Source organism: Mastigoproctus giganteus, chromosome 10 (assembly GCF_048544385.1).
Source record: "Mastigoproctus giganteus isolate SK-2022 chromosome 10, ASM4854438v1, whole genome shotgun sequence".
NCBI lineage: Eukaryota > Metazoa > Arthropoda > Arachnida > Uropygi > Thelyphonidae > Mastigoproctus > Mastigoproctus giganteus.
This window is the reverse complement of record NC_143584.1, coordinates 90,218,650-90,233,704: the sequence shown is the minus strand read 5'-3', so window position 1 is coordinate 90,233,704 and position 15,055 is coordinate 90,218,650. Positions and strand designations below refer to the sequence as shown.

General features: G+C 38.5%; 1 protein-coding gene across 2 annotated transcripts in view; it reads left to right on the top strand.

Moving 5' to 3' along the window:
• The window catches only part of ple (tyrosine hydroxylase ple), a 245,422-nt gene that overhangs the window by 128,586 nt on the left and 101,781 nt on the right, over positions 1–15,055 (top strand). For both annotated transcript variants that reach the window (XM_090383463.1, XM_090383464.1), the window contains exons 2-4: positions 5,361–5,495; positions 6,473–6,583; positions 12,029–12,209. In XM_090383463.1, the coding sequence (XP_090239589.1) occupies positions 5,361–5,495; positions 6,473–6,583; positions 12,029–12,209 (427 nt within the window). The remainder of the gene's footprint in view (positions 1–5,360; positions 5,496–6,472; positions 6,584–12,028; positions 12,210–15,055) is intronic.

Genomic DNA, 15,055 nt, shown 5'->3' with positions numbered 1-15,055 from the left:
TCCTTAGTGGTGTCAAATTGTTTTTCAGATTATGAGCAGCTTTGATGGGTACTTGCATTCTCTTCATTGCGGTGGTTGCGGCTGGGGGAAGGTCCGTCTTCTGCTGAAGAGGCCCAGAGCAAATTTTGTTAGCGCTCTGTAGCTGTCTTCTTCTTCTTCCAGGATGAGGTGTTCCTGGTTTTGCAGTGTGAACGAATTTGTGATGAGCCAGCAGCGTAGATCTTCATACAGGTGACAGTGATACACGAGGTGCTCCCATGTTTCTGTTTGGCAGAGAGGAGTGTCACTGAGTCAGAAGCCTGATAGCTTGTGTCTGAATGCACCGTGTCCGGTGAGTAGGTATGTGACCAGGAGTCCTGGAGAGAGCCAGTGGGGATATTTTGTATACTGTCTGAATTGTCGGCACGAATTTCCGGGTGATTTCACCTTTGATTGAATTTTCCCAGGGGGTTTGCCAGGTCTGTTGGAGATGCAGTGCGAGTCATTTCTTTTCCATTTTAGGGTCACTGGCTAAGTCAATCGTGTAGTTCAGGCAGGTGGACGTTTTGTCTTTGCTGAGGTGGTGGAGGATTCCGCGACAAACGATCTCCAGGTCCAGGGGGAGGGCACCCATAAGGACCTGCAGCGGGTGAGTACTCACCGTCCTGCAGGCTCTGGAGATCGTTAGCAGGTATATCTTTGTATCGTCTCGAGTTTTCTCCAGTTCACCGCGGTGGTCGCTTTGTGGTACCAGACTCCGGGACATATGAAATGGCTCGCAGGAATACTGTCGTGTAGAAGAGGGCGAGGGTCCTTTTCCTCAAGTCTCAGTCCTTATGGGTGACTCTTGCAAATAGTGCAGAATAGTTTCTGATTTTATTCCTGATGTATGTCAGATGGGGTGTGAAGGATAGAGTCCTATCGAGCATAACTCCTGGTGGTTTCCCCCATCTCCGTCAAGTAGTATGTGTGTGTGGTATCGCTGGTGTCTCCTAGGGATTTGCCCTAGGAGACACCAGCGATACCACAACACAGATGAACAAGGTGGAGATACAGAACCTCTGCAGAGCGAGCCCGAAAAAGTGTTGGCGCTCGTGTGTCAGCCTAATGTGCTGGTTTGGGTCCATTATTACCTGTAGTGCCGAAACGCACAAAATCCCGCACCCACCGGAGACAGTGCAATACCGGTGGGCGCCAACAATCCCGCTCCCAGGTTGCCCAAACATGGGGAGCCAGCAAAAAAAAAAATAAATAAATAAAAAAATAAATAAATAAATAAAAATAAGAAATAAATAAGCTCTGTGTAAATTAACCTATAATTGTTTTACTCAGAAATATTCTGATTTTTACCTTGCTTAAATTTAACTAAGATATTGCAAGGAAATTTAAAAATGTTAAAACTTTAACTATATACAAAAGCACTCAAAAGGATAGCCGGTGACAAGTAGTCATAATGAGACACTGCCACAGGAAGCATGTTGATATTCGTCTCTTCTGCTCCAAGATACACAGCAATGAAATACATCTTCACAGTCTTCCACGAGAAGAGGCGTACTAGAAGTAGGTGATAAAGCCAGTAGCATCAACAGGGAAACAACAGCTGCAATGCGACTGTTTCTCTATAAAGCACTGATTGCTATGCAGTCGAATTCAGGAAAATTTGATCAGAATTTAATGGTAATGATGTTTTTTTATGAACAGCCATAATGAGACTGTCGAAGCCCATTAATATTAGCTGGACCAAAGAGACGTTGCTCAACTTGAAATATCAACCTTGCAAGACATCACTGCCACGGAAGAGCATAAATGATCCTTGTCATCCTCCCAGTCAAAGGTACTCAACAATTATAAAATCTTGCTTTTCCATCTTTACCAGAATATATGTACCGGATAAAAGATGACAAAAACCTCAAGCGTCAGTAATGAGGTCAACAGCCACAATGAGACTGTGCCTCTACAATACATATTTTTACAATTCATGACTTCCCACGCAGTCTAGGAAATCTTTTGTTCAGAAAATTAGGAGTGATAAAAGTTGCTGCGAACAGTCGCAATGAGACTGTCACGGCACGATTTATATTATGTAATCCGAAAGTGGAGTTTCTGAGCATGTAGTTTGAATTTTATATTAAGCTATGTGGTGTTGGATCAGTATAATATCTATTTCCAGAGTCCAGCAAGCAAGAGGTTACAAGATTTTTCTCCCCCCAAGTATTCCAAGCAGGTCTTCCTTCCTAGTATTGATATTTTTATTATTTACATTGTTTACTTGATATCTGCCTTATTTACAAGTGGTATTCCAATGAAACACAGTAGGCTATTTTGTTCATTAAAATGCAGCTCATGCAATTTGTATACCAATTTGCTTTCAATTTAATTAAACAAGCTGATTCCTAAGTTCAGTTCTCTTCTGAAAAACTTGCACTGAGAAGATCTGTAGGGCGGTAAAATTTTGTTCATTTTCTAGAAGTATATGAACATTATCCACCGATATTTTAGGGACTCTATTTACAAGACGTCTCTGTTCGGAGTACAGTGGAGACATTAACAGGACATGTTCCCAATCCTCGTTCTGACCACAAGTGCAGAACGGATCTGGCTCAAGCCCCATCTCATGGAGCTTAGCCCTGAGAGAACCGTGACCTTTTAGCAAATATGCTGTAGTCAGATGGTGCGAACCATGAACAGATTCTCGGAGAAGTCACAAAAGTCACTTGTTGATTGTTGCCAGTCCAGACACAGATTCGTCCCATCTAGACTGCCAAATAGCTGTTATCTCAGTCCAGATTCTTTTCTTTTCTGCTTTAATGTCATTTGCTGGGTCCCATGTTATGCCCAAAAACGTTGTAGATATCCCTTTCTTTAACTTGTAGATTGTGTCTCTGAATAAAATATATAAATCTATGGGCATTTCACTACCAAGAATTTGGCATTATTTGAAACCGTGAGAGGGACGCAGTGAACATTGAGAAGAACAGATCTTTGAATTGATGTCAACTTCCTCTTCACAGCAATCTTAATAACATTCTGATGCCAAACGCTTGCAGCGTACGAGATGATAGGTAAGAATATCGTCATGTAATACAGTCTCAATGATTTCTTATTCAGACCCCATTCTTTCTTAGAAATTCTTGTTACAGCAGCTGTAAAATTTCGGATTTTATATACCAAATCCGTCAAAGTAGTGCAATACTATGGCAACTCCTTACAAAATCAAGCTTGCTCTGCTGTGAGAATTACCACCATTTAGTTATCCACACATTTTAATCTCGCTGCCCGCAAAAACAGATGAAAGGACAAGGTGTATTAAATCACTTCAGTCGTTTGTATTGAAATTTGCTTTTCTAAAACTGCGCAGTCACTTTTAGTTATACAGTACCTCTCTAAAATCCGGCACCTCTTATCCTTCGAGGGTGCCAGACTAAAGAATTCCGGATTGTAAAGCGCCAGATTTTACAGAGTTTACTGTATAAACTGTAGGGCTTTAGTGATTTCATAAAATAAAGTTAACTACTCAGTTTCACTTTAGTGGAACAGCGAATCAAGGTTAATCTCAGAGTATGCTGTACAGAAACAATTCTTTTAATAACAGAAGAGGAATTGTAGTTGTGTGTGTTTGTAACTGCACAATGAATGGGATACGCCAACAATAATTATAATTATGGTGCGAGAGTTTAATATCCAACAACTAGTTAGGTCTAATGAATTAGCTACGAGGTGATAAAGCTAACTGCACGGCTGACGTAGTGGGAACAATTGACCTTAATCTCGTATATACTACGAGAGACGACATGTTTTGTTATAATTTAACTTCATTACATGCTGTATCAAGAGGTGCATTTCCTCTTATTTGTTGGGGTTCCCGTCGGAAAGTTTGCAAGAGCGAAGGTATCGAATGGATGAAGAGAGAAAAAGTCGGCTTTCCAGCACCGGAAACAATAAGGCGTTTCGCGTCCATTGTTCGCTGTATGAGCTGACTTATCAGTGTCCTTCCGCACTGCTTTATGAAATATAGAGTTCGACCTCCGTTGCTTAGCGGCGTGATCGCCAATGAAGATGTAAATAAAGAGATTTAGCCTGCCTTGTTAGCCGCAGGGATCGTCGCTAACTGTGCACAAGCTAAGCAAAGCGGCTATTTATATATAAAGAGAGGTGCGATTATGTCTCCCCTTTAATTTCCCACTAGAATGGCTCCATTATGGAGGAGGTAATATTAGTGGACCGTTGCCGGGGTGATGCTCTAGGAAAATACATTAAAAGAGGGCACGCTGCGTTTGGCTCCGATATGACTACTACATCCTTTACAGTGTACAGCCAACTTGCATTCATCTGTCACAAGGCCTGATCTTTGCATCTATACCTATCAGCTATTTTATGCCCCTTTAAAGAGTATTACTTCACCTGCTAGAAATGTTCAACAATGAAATTACTCGCCGAAATAACAATTCAATTCGCAAATCGTTACACTGCTCTAAGTTGTACAAAATATATGTCCCCATGACTCCGTTTCGCCACAATGGTAACTACTGTTTTCAGTGATTCCTAACTCATGCAACTTGGCATTGATCGACCCATGACCAGTTAAGAAGAATAGCCTGTAAAGTTCTGTGCATTTAGAATGTATCGATGCTGCATGTTTTATATCCGGAAAATGTTGCGTTGCTATGTTTTTTTTTTTTTTTTTTTTGACGTCCCATATGGTTTTCTGTCTTCTCTTAGCACTCGTATTAGTAGTTAACTTAATGATATTGGCCTGTATGTGCGAGTTCATAATTCTCCGTGTCTTTGCAAAAATAGTAATTTTGCACAGTGGAAGTATCGTAGTGTGCAGCTGAAATGGATATATGATCGTTCATCTAGGATCGTGAAGGCTTCACCAGGCATAAGAGCAGGATACTCAACTTTTTGTGAAGTTCAATGAAGACACTGAAATTGATAGTTTAATTTTGTGACTTTGCTGGAACAATATCGTGACTTTATGACGTTGGTTATAAATGAGTATATATAAACAAAAAAAATAATAATTTTTAATTTCATTGAACAGAATGAAACTTTTTTTTATTTAATTATTTTTTTTTTTTATTTTTTTTTTTTGTGGGTTGAAGTCATGATGCTTGTATTTTATATATACTGTTTTTGTGTGTGTATACATTATTCTTTTTAAAAAATTAATAATCACGGAAAACATGCGGCGTACATTTTATGCAAGGTAACGATAAACTTTTATACCACCTATTTAATTTATTTGTAAGTTCACAGCATTTGTATTACATTCAAGTTTTGATAATTTCAGTAATTCTGTTAAAATCTTTTTTTTTTTTTTAAACAAAATAACAGTTTTAACCTCCTGTTAAAACCTAACCTTTTTTTTTTTCTTCTAGCATGGATATCCGTCACGTCGCCGATCCTTGGTGGGGGATGCGAAGTTCGAGACAGTGAAAAATAAAGAGGCGAAAGAGACTTGGTTACAGGAACAAAGAAAAAGATCTCAAGAACAAGACCTTTCCGAGGAAGAAGTAAGAAATCTGTTAAGCGCCTTGTATATAATAACGATATGCCAGTATGGTTATTATGTAGATGGCAGGGGAATTATGAAAGATGTGAATTTTGGTCTCTGAAGGAGTTCCTCAGACTATTTTATGCATGTTTATTGTAAATGTTAACACTGTCTGAATTTATTTTTTAGACTGCCTTAGGAAAAATTTTAAAAGCAAAAACTTAGATAGCCTAAGAGTACGATTCACTTTTTTTGTTTTTTTTTTTTTTAATTCAGGCTATCAGTCTGTTTTATTTATTATTTTGTTTTTATATTTTCGCCACCTCCTCCCAGGCTGCCGAAGTGTTCGTGAGCGACACTATAAATTTATTTACAGAATACTTTATGAGAAATTCTAACGAAAGAATTTGACGTGATCAAACTAAAAATTTGAAGTGATCATGACAAAATTACGTTACTGAAGCAGCTGCTTTTTTCAATCACCGATATGTTATTTCTTTTTCTCATAGCAGAGTTTACCCACATTTTAACAGATATTGCAAAGTAATCTCATTCAAAATTAAGAGAATTTGTTGCACAGAGTTTTATCAAATGCAACACATTTGACAAAATCTGTTCTATAATAGAAGTACAATTAATTAGTATTTAAATTATCCTTTTTATATGAATTTTATATGGCAAACAACTGGGCTGAAGTACACTAAAATCTATGATGGAAGAGCGAAGGCCTGGTGTTTATTCATTTGTTTTAATTAAATATATATTTTAGAACATTAATGTATGCAAGATGTACCCATTTCTTAAGTAATACATTGATCCAACATACACTGATAAAGAGAGACTGGAAAGTAACTGCATATAACTGAATAATTTACTTAAAATCATGGAAATGCTTTTTAGTAGCTTTACACTAACACGTTGAAAGGATTAGAAGCACTAAATTGTGTTTCAAATATGCCTTTTTAATTTCTCTTTCTTGCATGCTGTCATTTTCAGGTTTTTCTGGCCAGTGGTTTACCAGAAGTGAAAGAAGAGGCATCCCAAAACATAATTTTATCGCTGAACGATGGGATTAAAACCCTACCAAGAATTCTTAAGATTATCGAGGTAAAAAGTGTTTATTATTTATCTACCAATGTAATGTAGCATAGTGTTACCTATTCATATAGAATGTATACCAGATAAAAGAATGAATTTGTGGCATAAATTTGGTTTGGTCGTTAATTGTTATTTATGAAACAATCGAACTTGAAACAGAACTGAGTAATGATACGAGATATCATCGAGGGTTAGTGTCAAACAACGTTAACTACAAAATAATTTTGTAGTTTACGTATTTGTAATTAACCAAAAAAAGTCATTTGACACTTTCTTTGTTTACCGGAAATGTACTTACAGCCTAAGCTAACTTCTAAAATACTAGAGAGAGTTCTATGACATGATTGCTTTTTATTTGTATAAAGTAAAACTAAAGTTATCATAAAAAGAAAATGCAAATTTGTAGTTAACGTTGTTTGACACTAAGCCCTCGACATGTGAAGCAGAGAATTCTACAAAATATCCTTCAATCTATTCTGACTGTATTCGAGACACTGAAACAGAAGTGGAAACAGATCCAGTAGAAATTATTAATTCTATTTTCGAAAGACTTTCGATCGTTATGAGAAAGCGTTGTTCTTTTATCGACGTTATCTCAGACGGTTGTTTATAACAAATAGAAAGACCAGTGATGAACACTCATTTTTGGAAGACCGGTCACTGCTTATTACATCACTATATATAGAGAAAGATAGGGAGATGTAAGAATTTGCCACATTATGTCAGCTGATGGAAACATTTCTGTTATGAAGGGTATTCTCACGAATAAATAGTATATATAACAGTAAATACACTGAGTGGACAGAAATCATGCGATAACTACCTAGTAACCGGTAGGCCCACCTTTCGCCCGGATAAGGGCAGTCACACGACGAGGCATTGAGTCCACTAGTTCACGAAAGCGTTCCACAGGTATTTCCATCCATGCTTGCTGCACCGCTGTCTATAATTCCGTCGCATTCCTGGGTGGAGAATCCAAAGCTCGAACGTACCCTTCCGCATTAACATTCATTATTAACATTATTAACAGGATATTAACATTCTTTCATCTTTCGCTATCTACTACACTTCCTTTTCTACTATCCTCACCATTCTAGTTTCTGGCACTCTGTAATTTTCACACCTATTTATGCATACATTAATACAAACTTATACATAACGTTTATTTAAAAAAATAAAGGAGAGGCAAAAATGAAAACAGCGAAGAAACAAATAAATAAAGACAGAAGTAAAAGCAAAAAAAAAAAAAAAAAAAAAAGGTAAAGTGGAAGGAATACGCATACAAAATTTTAAAGATATTAAATAAAAGGCAAATATAGCCGAGGTTACAAGACAATAAATAACTAATTTAGACCGGCGCCCATCCGATAGCGCCAAGGCCAAAAAATGTGAAATATCACAAAGAGGATATTATAAATCAACGACAAAAGAATATAAAAAAACAAATAAAAAAAACTTAAATATAAAACAGAAATCTCCAAAATGGCAATATTCTATACAGCAGTGTTATTCAAACTTTTTTTGATCCTGGACCCCTATAGATTCCTAACTTTACAGGTAGATCCCCTTTGGTTCCTCATCTTCCCATTGGCTCCCCAAAATAAAATAAGTCTGTTTTATTGTTCACTGATCGACAAATAAAAAATCATTTCCAACACACCTTCAAAATTTAAAAATAAAATAAAAAATCTACTTGCTTCTCTATCTGCACACAATCTGCTGGATACATACAATCGGCTTATATCTAGCCTTCTGGAAGAGGAGGGAGGGGAAATAAAATAACAATTTTCCTTCAGAATTTGTGTCACGGGTGAGCTTTCCTCGCCCAACCTCCTATACATCTCATTCGTGGTGAATATATTGAACAGAGAGAGAGAGAAAGAGAGAGAGACTCTGAATAACAGTTTGCGTACTACTGGTATCAGGTTAGGGCAATAATCGCATCATTTTTATACGTAGAAAACTACCCCAAAGTAGGTAAATGGCATCGTTTTAATTATATCTGATATTGTAGTAGTAGTGGCATGTGATGCAAGAAAGCAAGTGTATGAGCTTATGCAGAATTAGCCAAAAAAAAAAAAAAAAAAAAAAAAACACACCATTCTCTCCAAATGCCTGTCCAGTTCCTCCTTAAATTTATTTAACTTATCAACTTCCACAACGGCAAATTTCCGCACATCTATTCTAGATATGTCTTTTCTTAATTTGAATTTATGCCTCCTTAGGTTCGTAATCTGAACAAGTGGAAGGATCCCATCAGAATTCAGCGTGCTCAACCCATTCAAGGCCTTATACACCTCAATCAGATCACCGCGCAGGTGCCTAGTTTCCAGCCACTGCAATTTGTAGAACTTAAGCCTCTCTTGGTAAGAGGATCCCTTCATTCCCCTCACCAATCTTGTTGCCCTTCTCTGTACACGCTCAAGCAAATCGACATCCTTCCTAAAATGAGGCCACCAGACCTGTACGCAGTACTCAAGGCATGGCCTGACCATTGCCTTATACAGAGGGACAATCACCTCCTTTTCCCTGCTAGCAAAATTCCTATATATCATTGACAAAACTCCATGATCTGCCCTGGCAGCATTGCTCAGAAAACTTCATATCTGACTGCACAATTACTCCCAGGTCTTTTTCATTTTCTACCACCTTAAGTGTGCTACCACACAGTTGGTACTTTTCTCTCGGGTTACTTCTACCCATATGCAGTACTGGGTAGAAATAACATATGCATTACTTCTACCCATATGCAACTCATTGTGTAAACCTTCACAACGAGTTGCCATGATATTGCACTACCTCGAATAAGTAACGCTTCACCAACGGAGAAGTTTATAGTTACTTATTCTCGGCGGATACTCCATCCAGAAGGCACCGTTTGAAAAGGGTATGGGATAAAAATTGTGTTATCCACATCTGTCCCTATTAGACTTAGGAAAGTAAAAAGTAGAGTAAGAAGAAAAAATGCTGTCGAAAGAGAAAAGGGGCAGTTACTCCTCACACTTACTACTCAAGTAGATCACTAATAAATCCCTCGAATAGACAACGCTTCCCCATTAGGGAAGACGTTTGTAAGGGCAGAGTCAAGCTGACACAGACGGCACCGTTTGTAAAATGGTATGGGATAAAAAAAAAAAAAAATTATCCACAAATCTGTTCCTATTAGACCTAGGAAAGCAAAAAGGTAGAGAGGAAAATGACAGTATGACAGGAAGAAGTGCCGTTGAAAGAGGAAAGGTGCAGTACTCCTCACTCGTAAATCCCTCGAATAGGCAACGCTTCCCCATTAGGAAAGACTGTTCTTACCTATTCTCGGTAACTCGGGCAGCATCAAGCTCCCGCAGAAAACACTGTTTCGAGGCTTTTTGTATATGTGTGGGATAATAGCTCTATTATCCACTTGTCCATATTAGACTTAAAGCAAACAGTAGAGGAAAGTAATAGTAGGAGAGGAAGAAGAAAAGAAATGATGCAGAAGAATGAAACGGACAGTAACTCCTCTAATAGGCAACGCTTCCCCTTTAGGGAAGACTGTGGTTACCAATTTTCGGTAACTCCGGGCAGCATCAGGCTCCTCCTGCTGACGGTTTCAAGGCTTTTTGGCCCCTCTTCAATGGGTGGGTAGGTTTGAAAAATGGTATGTGATAAACAGTGTTATCCACATACTGTCCCTATTAGATAGACTTAGGAAAGCAAAAAGGTGCAGGAAAGTGACAGTAGGAGAGGAGGAAGAAGAAATGCCGTCGAAAGAGGAAAGGGACAGTTACTCCTCATACTCAGTAAACTAAACTACCCATAAATCCCCCGAATAGGCAACGCTTCCCCTTTAGAGAAGACTGTTGTTATTCATTCGCGGTAATGAGAGCCCTATCAAGACCTTCCTCTCCCCCCAGACGACACCGTATGAAAAATGGTATGGGATACGATACTCTGTTATCCTCATACTGTCCCTATTACATTTAGGAAAGCAAAAAGGTGTAGGAAAGTGATAGCAGGAGAGGAAGAAGAAATGCCGTCGAAAGAGGAAAGGGACAGTTACTCTTCATACTCGCACCACTCAAAAACTCTTCGAATAGGCAATGCTTCCCCAGTAGAGAAGACAGTTGTTACCTATTCTCGAAAACTCGGTGAATATGGCTCCCCAGACGGCCGTTTCAAAGCTAGTTGGCTAGTATCGGTGGATGGGCAGGTACCCTGGTGTTGTAATCGTAACAACTCAGTTATGAAGTATAACTCCACAATATGACAGATGTCTGATTGTGTGCAGTAAGACTAAAAAGCATTCTAGGTCAAAGGCCTCAAGCTACGTAAGAGTAATACATTAAGATAGCGTAGCTACGTAAGAATTTACTGACGTACGGGTTAGTGCAATTACATCATTTTTATACGTAGAAAACTACCCAAATTAGGTAAATGGCATCCTTTTAATTATATCTCATATTGCGAAGACCTTCACAACGAGTTGTCATGATATTGCACTACCTTGAATAAGTAACACTTCACCAATGGAGAAGACTATAAGTATAAAAAGTATAAGAATATAAAAATGATGAGATTGCACTAACCCCTACGTCAGTAAACTACTACGTCGCTTGAGGGCTTTGCCCTAGAATGCTTTTTAGTATTATTGATATAAAAGATAACATACATGGTTCCTTAATGGAAAACTAAGTTGAAATAGATAGCAGTGGGATTTTGACTAGGAATTTAAGCATGGGAAGCCTTAGGCTTCCTTGCACCATATGGCCATTGTTAATACTATTAAGAGTAGATTAAGAAAATAGAATTATTATTATGAATTGTAAAACAAATTTTTCCATAGTGATACTGACTCACATATACACTATATGACTAAAATTATTCGGACATCCCTTCATGATATTAGGTATACTGTGACAGAAGTCCCCGAATGTTCGAAAACGACAAAAGAGGGTAGTATGTGCCTCACGTCATCTGCGGAAAATATCACGGAGCAGGTCCAAGTGGACCTGCCCCGTGATGTTTTCCGCACGGAACGTCCGCCAATCAAACGTAAGTAGCTGCATAGCCGTGGGTTCAATTGTAGAGAAGCTGCGCATAAGCCCAATATCGCTGTCATAAATGCGAAACGGTGTTTGGAGTGGTGTTCTTTCTGTCACTGTCTCTTGAGTCGCTAAACGTCCGTTTTCCGGATGACAACTACTTTGCAGGAGGAATAGAAATGAATTCCGGGAAAATATAGGCTATCATGTAGGCCAAAAGGTGGCCCTACTAACCATTCGGTTTTTGAATTAAAACACCGACAACTATATCCGTGTGTCTGAAAAATTCTGGTCACAATACGCATGACGCCATCACGCAGAGTCGCCCGGATGGGGAGTATTGGAGCAACTTCAAATAAATATGAAGTGTGATAATTTATTATCAAACACTAACTTAAACTGCTATTAGTTAATTCTTATTTTCTATTTCCAGTCCTGCAAGGGCGGAATTCTTCATTTGGAAACTCGAGTCTGTAACCATCGAAAAGAAAAGTTTGACGTCTTTGTTCGTCTTGATGTCAAGAGAGAAGGTCTGCTGAATATTATGAAGTGTCTCCGTCAGGGAAATTTGGCTGAACTTACGGTTTTAACCCCTGAACGATTCAGCATCAAAGGTAATAATATCACGAAGCACTCCTCATGTTTCTTTATTCCATATAAACACTGCACACGTTAAGGAGTTTATTGTTCTTCGTACTAGATAAAAGGCTGAAACGGCGATTTCAAATATTTGCAATATTCAGAGAATACATATGAGGGATGTCTATTCCAAATTGACGATTTATTAATATGTAAGTCATACAAGTCCTCTGAATAACGAACAATGGTGAACCAGCGTCATACACACACAGAAAGATATATTCATGCGACCACTCAATTTGAAAACATTTGTTTTATATTCCATCAGTCACATCTGCCGATGAAAACAATAAATATAATTGGGAACAAAATTATGCAGCAGCAAAGTTATTTAAATACTATTGAGTCTTTGCAGGATCGGATTTAAGCAGAAGCCAAAAGTTATAGTTTGGGCCTAGCTATCTCACCCCATTTTCTTTTGTGAAGATAAATGTAATATTACATATTTTGAGGCGTCTTACATGCTTTGGCTTAAGACCGCCTGTCTAAATCTGGTCCCGACCCTGTGATATCAATAAAGATTATTTCCTAAATTTCATTCTATATATATATATATATATATATATATATATTTTTTTTTTTTTTTTTTTTTTATTATGAAAGATTCAGTTTCCAACTATTTTAAACGTTATTCAAATATATGTATATCACATGACAGTAGTGGGCGAATTGCTAACGCTGCCATCCATAGTTCATTTTTCGTCTATATAAACTGGTTAAGATTAATTTTGTCAGTAGTGTGGCTTTGCACTGGAGTGCTCGTATCTGTTCTATTTTTAATTTTCGCTGCATCAGGACCACCGCTATTTAAGTCCTCTGCATTGGCGGTTCGGTCTGGAGATCGGGTGGAGGACTCGCCTTTGCGGCGATTTGTCTAACGATCGAAATGCAGCGATTCCCTGACCTTGGCCTTGTGGTCCTCTGTTGAGATGGGACGTAATGGTCAGTCTATTTTTGGTTTATTTTTGTTTTATTTTACTGTACTGCTCTAGATCTCTGTTGGTGATATTTCACGTACATTTGGACCTGGTGCCCGTCAGAGGGGGCGCCGTTAAATTTCTATTTTAATTGTTTTTCAAAATTTAATGAATTATTATTCTTATAATTAGACGTTCTAAATTATCTTAGAGATTTTCTGGTGCAATATTTTTACTCTTATTACCCCTCTCTTCCCTCCCTGTTTGGTTTGATTTTTAAGTTTAATTTCGACTATTTTCGCTCTTGTCTTGCTATACTGCTGGAATTATTTTATTTTTTACTCTCATTCTAATTTATTTGTATGGTTATATTTCAATGTAGAGGAATATGCTTTTTGCTGCCTCTGATGTTTGCTCTACCTTTTTATTTTATTTTTATTATGAAAGATTCACTTTAAATAAGTACATGTACAGTACACACACGGCGCCTCCGTAGCCAGGTGGGTAGGAGCAGCAGTGCGTAGCACACGCTTCTTTATTAGACCGGGGTTCGAGCCCGTGACCACCAAATACGGAGGATGCGAAAAGGTCAGGGAATGATCACCGCATATCCCTGGAGCAATATAGTCTTAGTTGCTAATGCTCCTAAAAACCAAAACAACATATATATATATAAAATAACAAAGAGTTAAAATCAGATGAAAAAGAGGAAAGATAAAAATAAACTGGATATGGCAAATGCATCAAAGCAGCAGCAATGGATGCAGATGTATATATATCTCCATCCATTGCTACGACATAACTAATGCATCCTCTATGACATAACTAATCTCACGAACATAACGATTAGTGAAGAGGAGCTAATCAAGGCCATCAACGCCCTGTCCAACAAGAAATCAATGGGAAGTGACTCTATCCCCGCATTTTGCCTTAAAGTTGCCTCCTGCTTCATCAGCGATGAGTTGACGAAGCTGTTTAACAGAATTTTACAACAGGGAGTCGTCCCAAACGCTTGGCTAAATTATAGAGTCATCCCAATTCCAAATGTGCAGAATCCGACCTCTACTGCTGACTATAGGCCTATTTCAATCTCCTCCCCTTTTCTCAAATGCCTGGAGAAATGCATGTTTAAAGTGGTTGCCAATCAAATCCTTTCCCGGAGACCTCAGCATATACATTACGCGCTCTCACAAAGATCGCCGATAACATGCATACAGGCCCTGAATTTAAAAACCCTTCAAGCTTGGGAGCAAGGCTATGTTATGCATGCTGTTTTTCTGGATCAGAAAGCGGCCTTTGACTCAGTCAAAGTTAAGCCACTTATGTACCTACTGGAGAACTACTACGGTTTCACGGGTAATGTTTCGAAGCACCTCAGAAATTTGCTGACCGAGAGGTGCCTTACCTTCCAGCAAGGGAATAAGTGCATCACAAAACAGGTGGAAGTCGGTATACCCCAAGGTGGATAGTTGTCGGCACTGCTTTTTTCAGCGATATTTATTCCACTAATGAATGAAATACCTGCGTTCATGGCCTACGCCGACGATATTGTTTGTTATCTCTCAAGCCCGGCTAACACCTCACCATATATATTTTTTTTTTTCTCTCTCCTCTGGAGTGGGCCCCTAGAGGAATCTGGCCCACCTTTTGGCAACATCTGGTGGATCAGAGTCTCGTATTGAGACAGTACGTGTTTAGCTGAGACTGGCCCACCTTCCCGTGGTGTGGAAGAGTACCCAGAATCATTTGTCCAGGTGACTGATGCTTCTGGGTAGCCAAGTGGCCAGAACAGAACAACAGAACACACACATAATACACACAAACCGACGTCACACACATATCTGGCCCATTTGTAGTGATACTAATCTTCACAGAGATATGAGGCGGAGTTGAACTAACGTTCT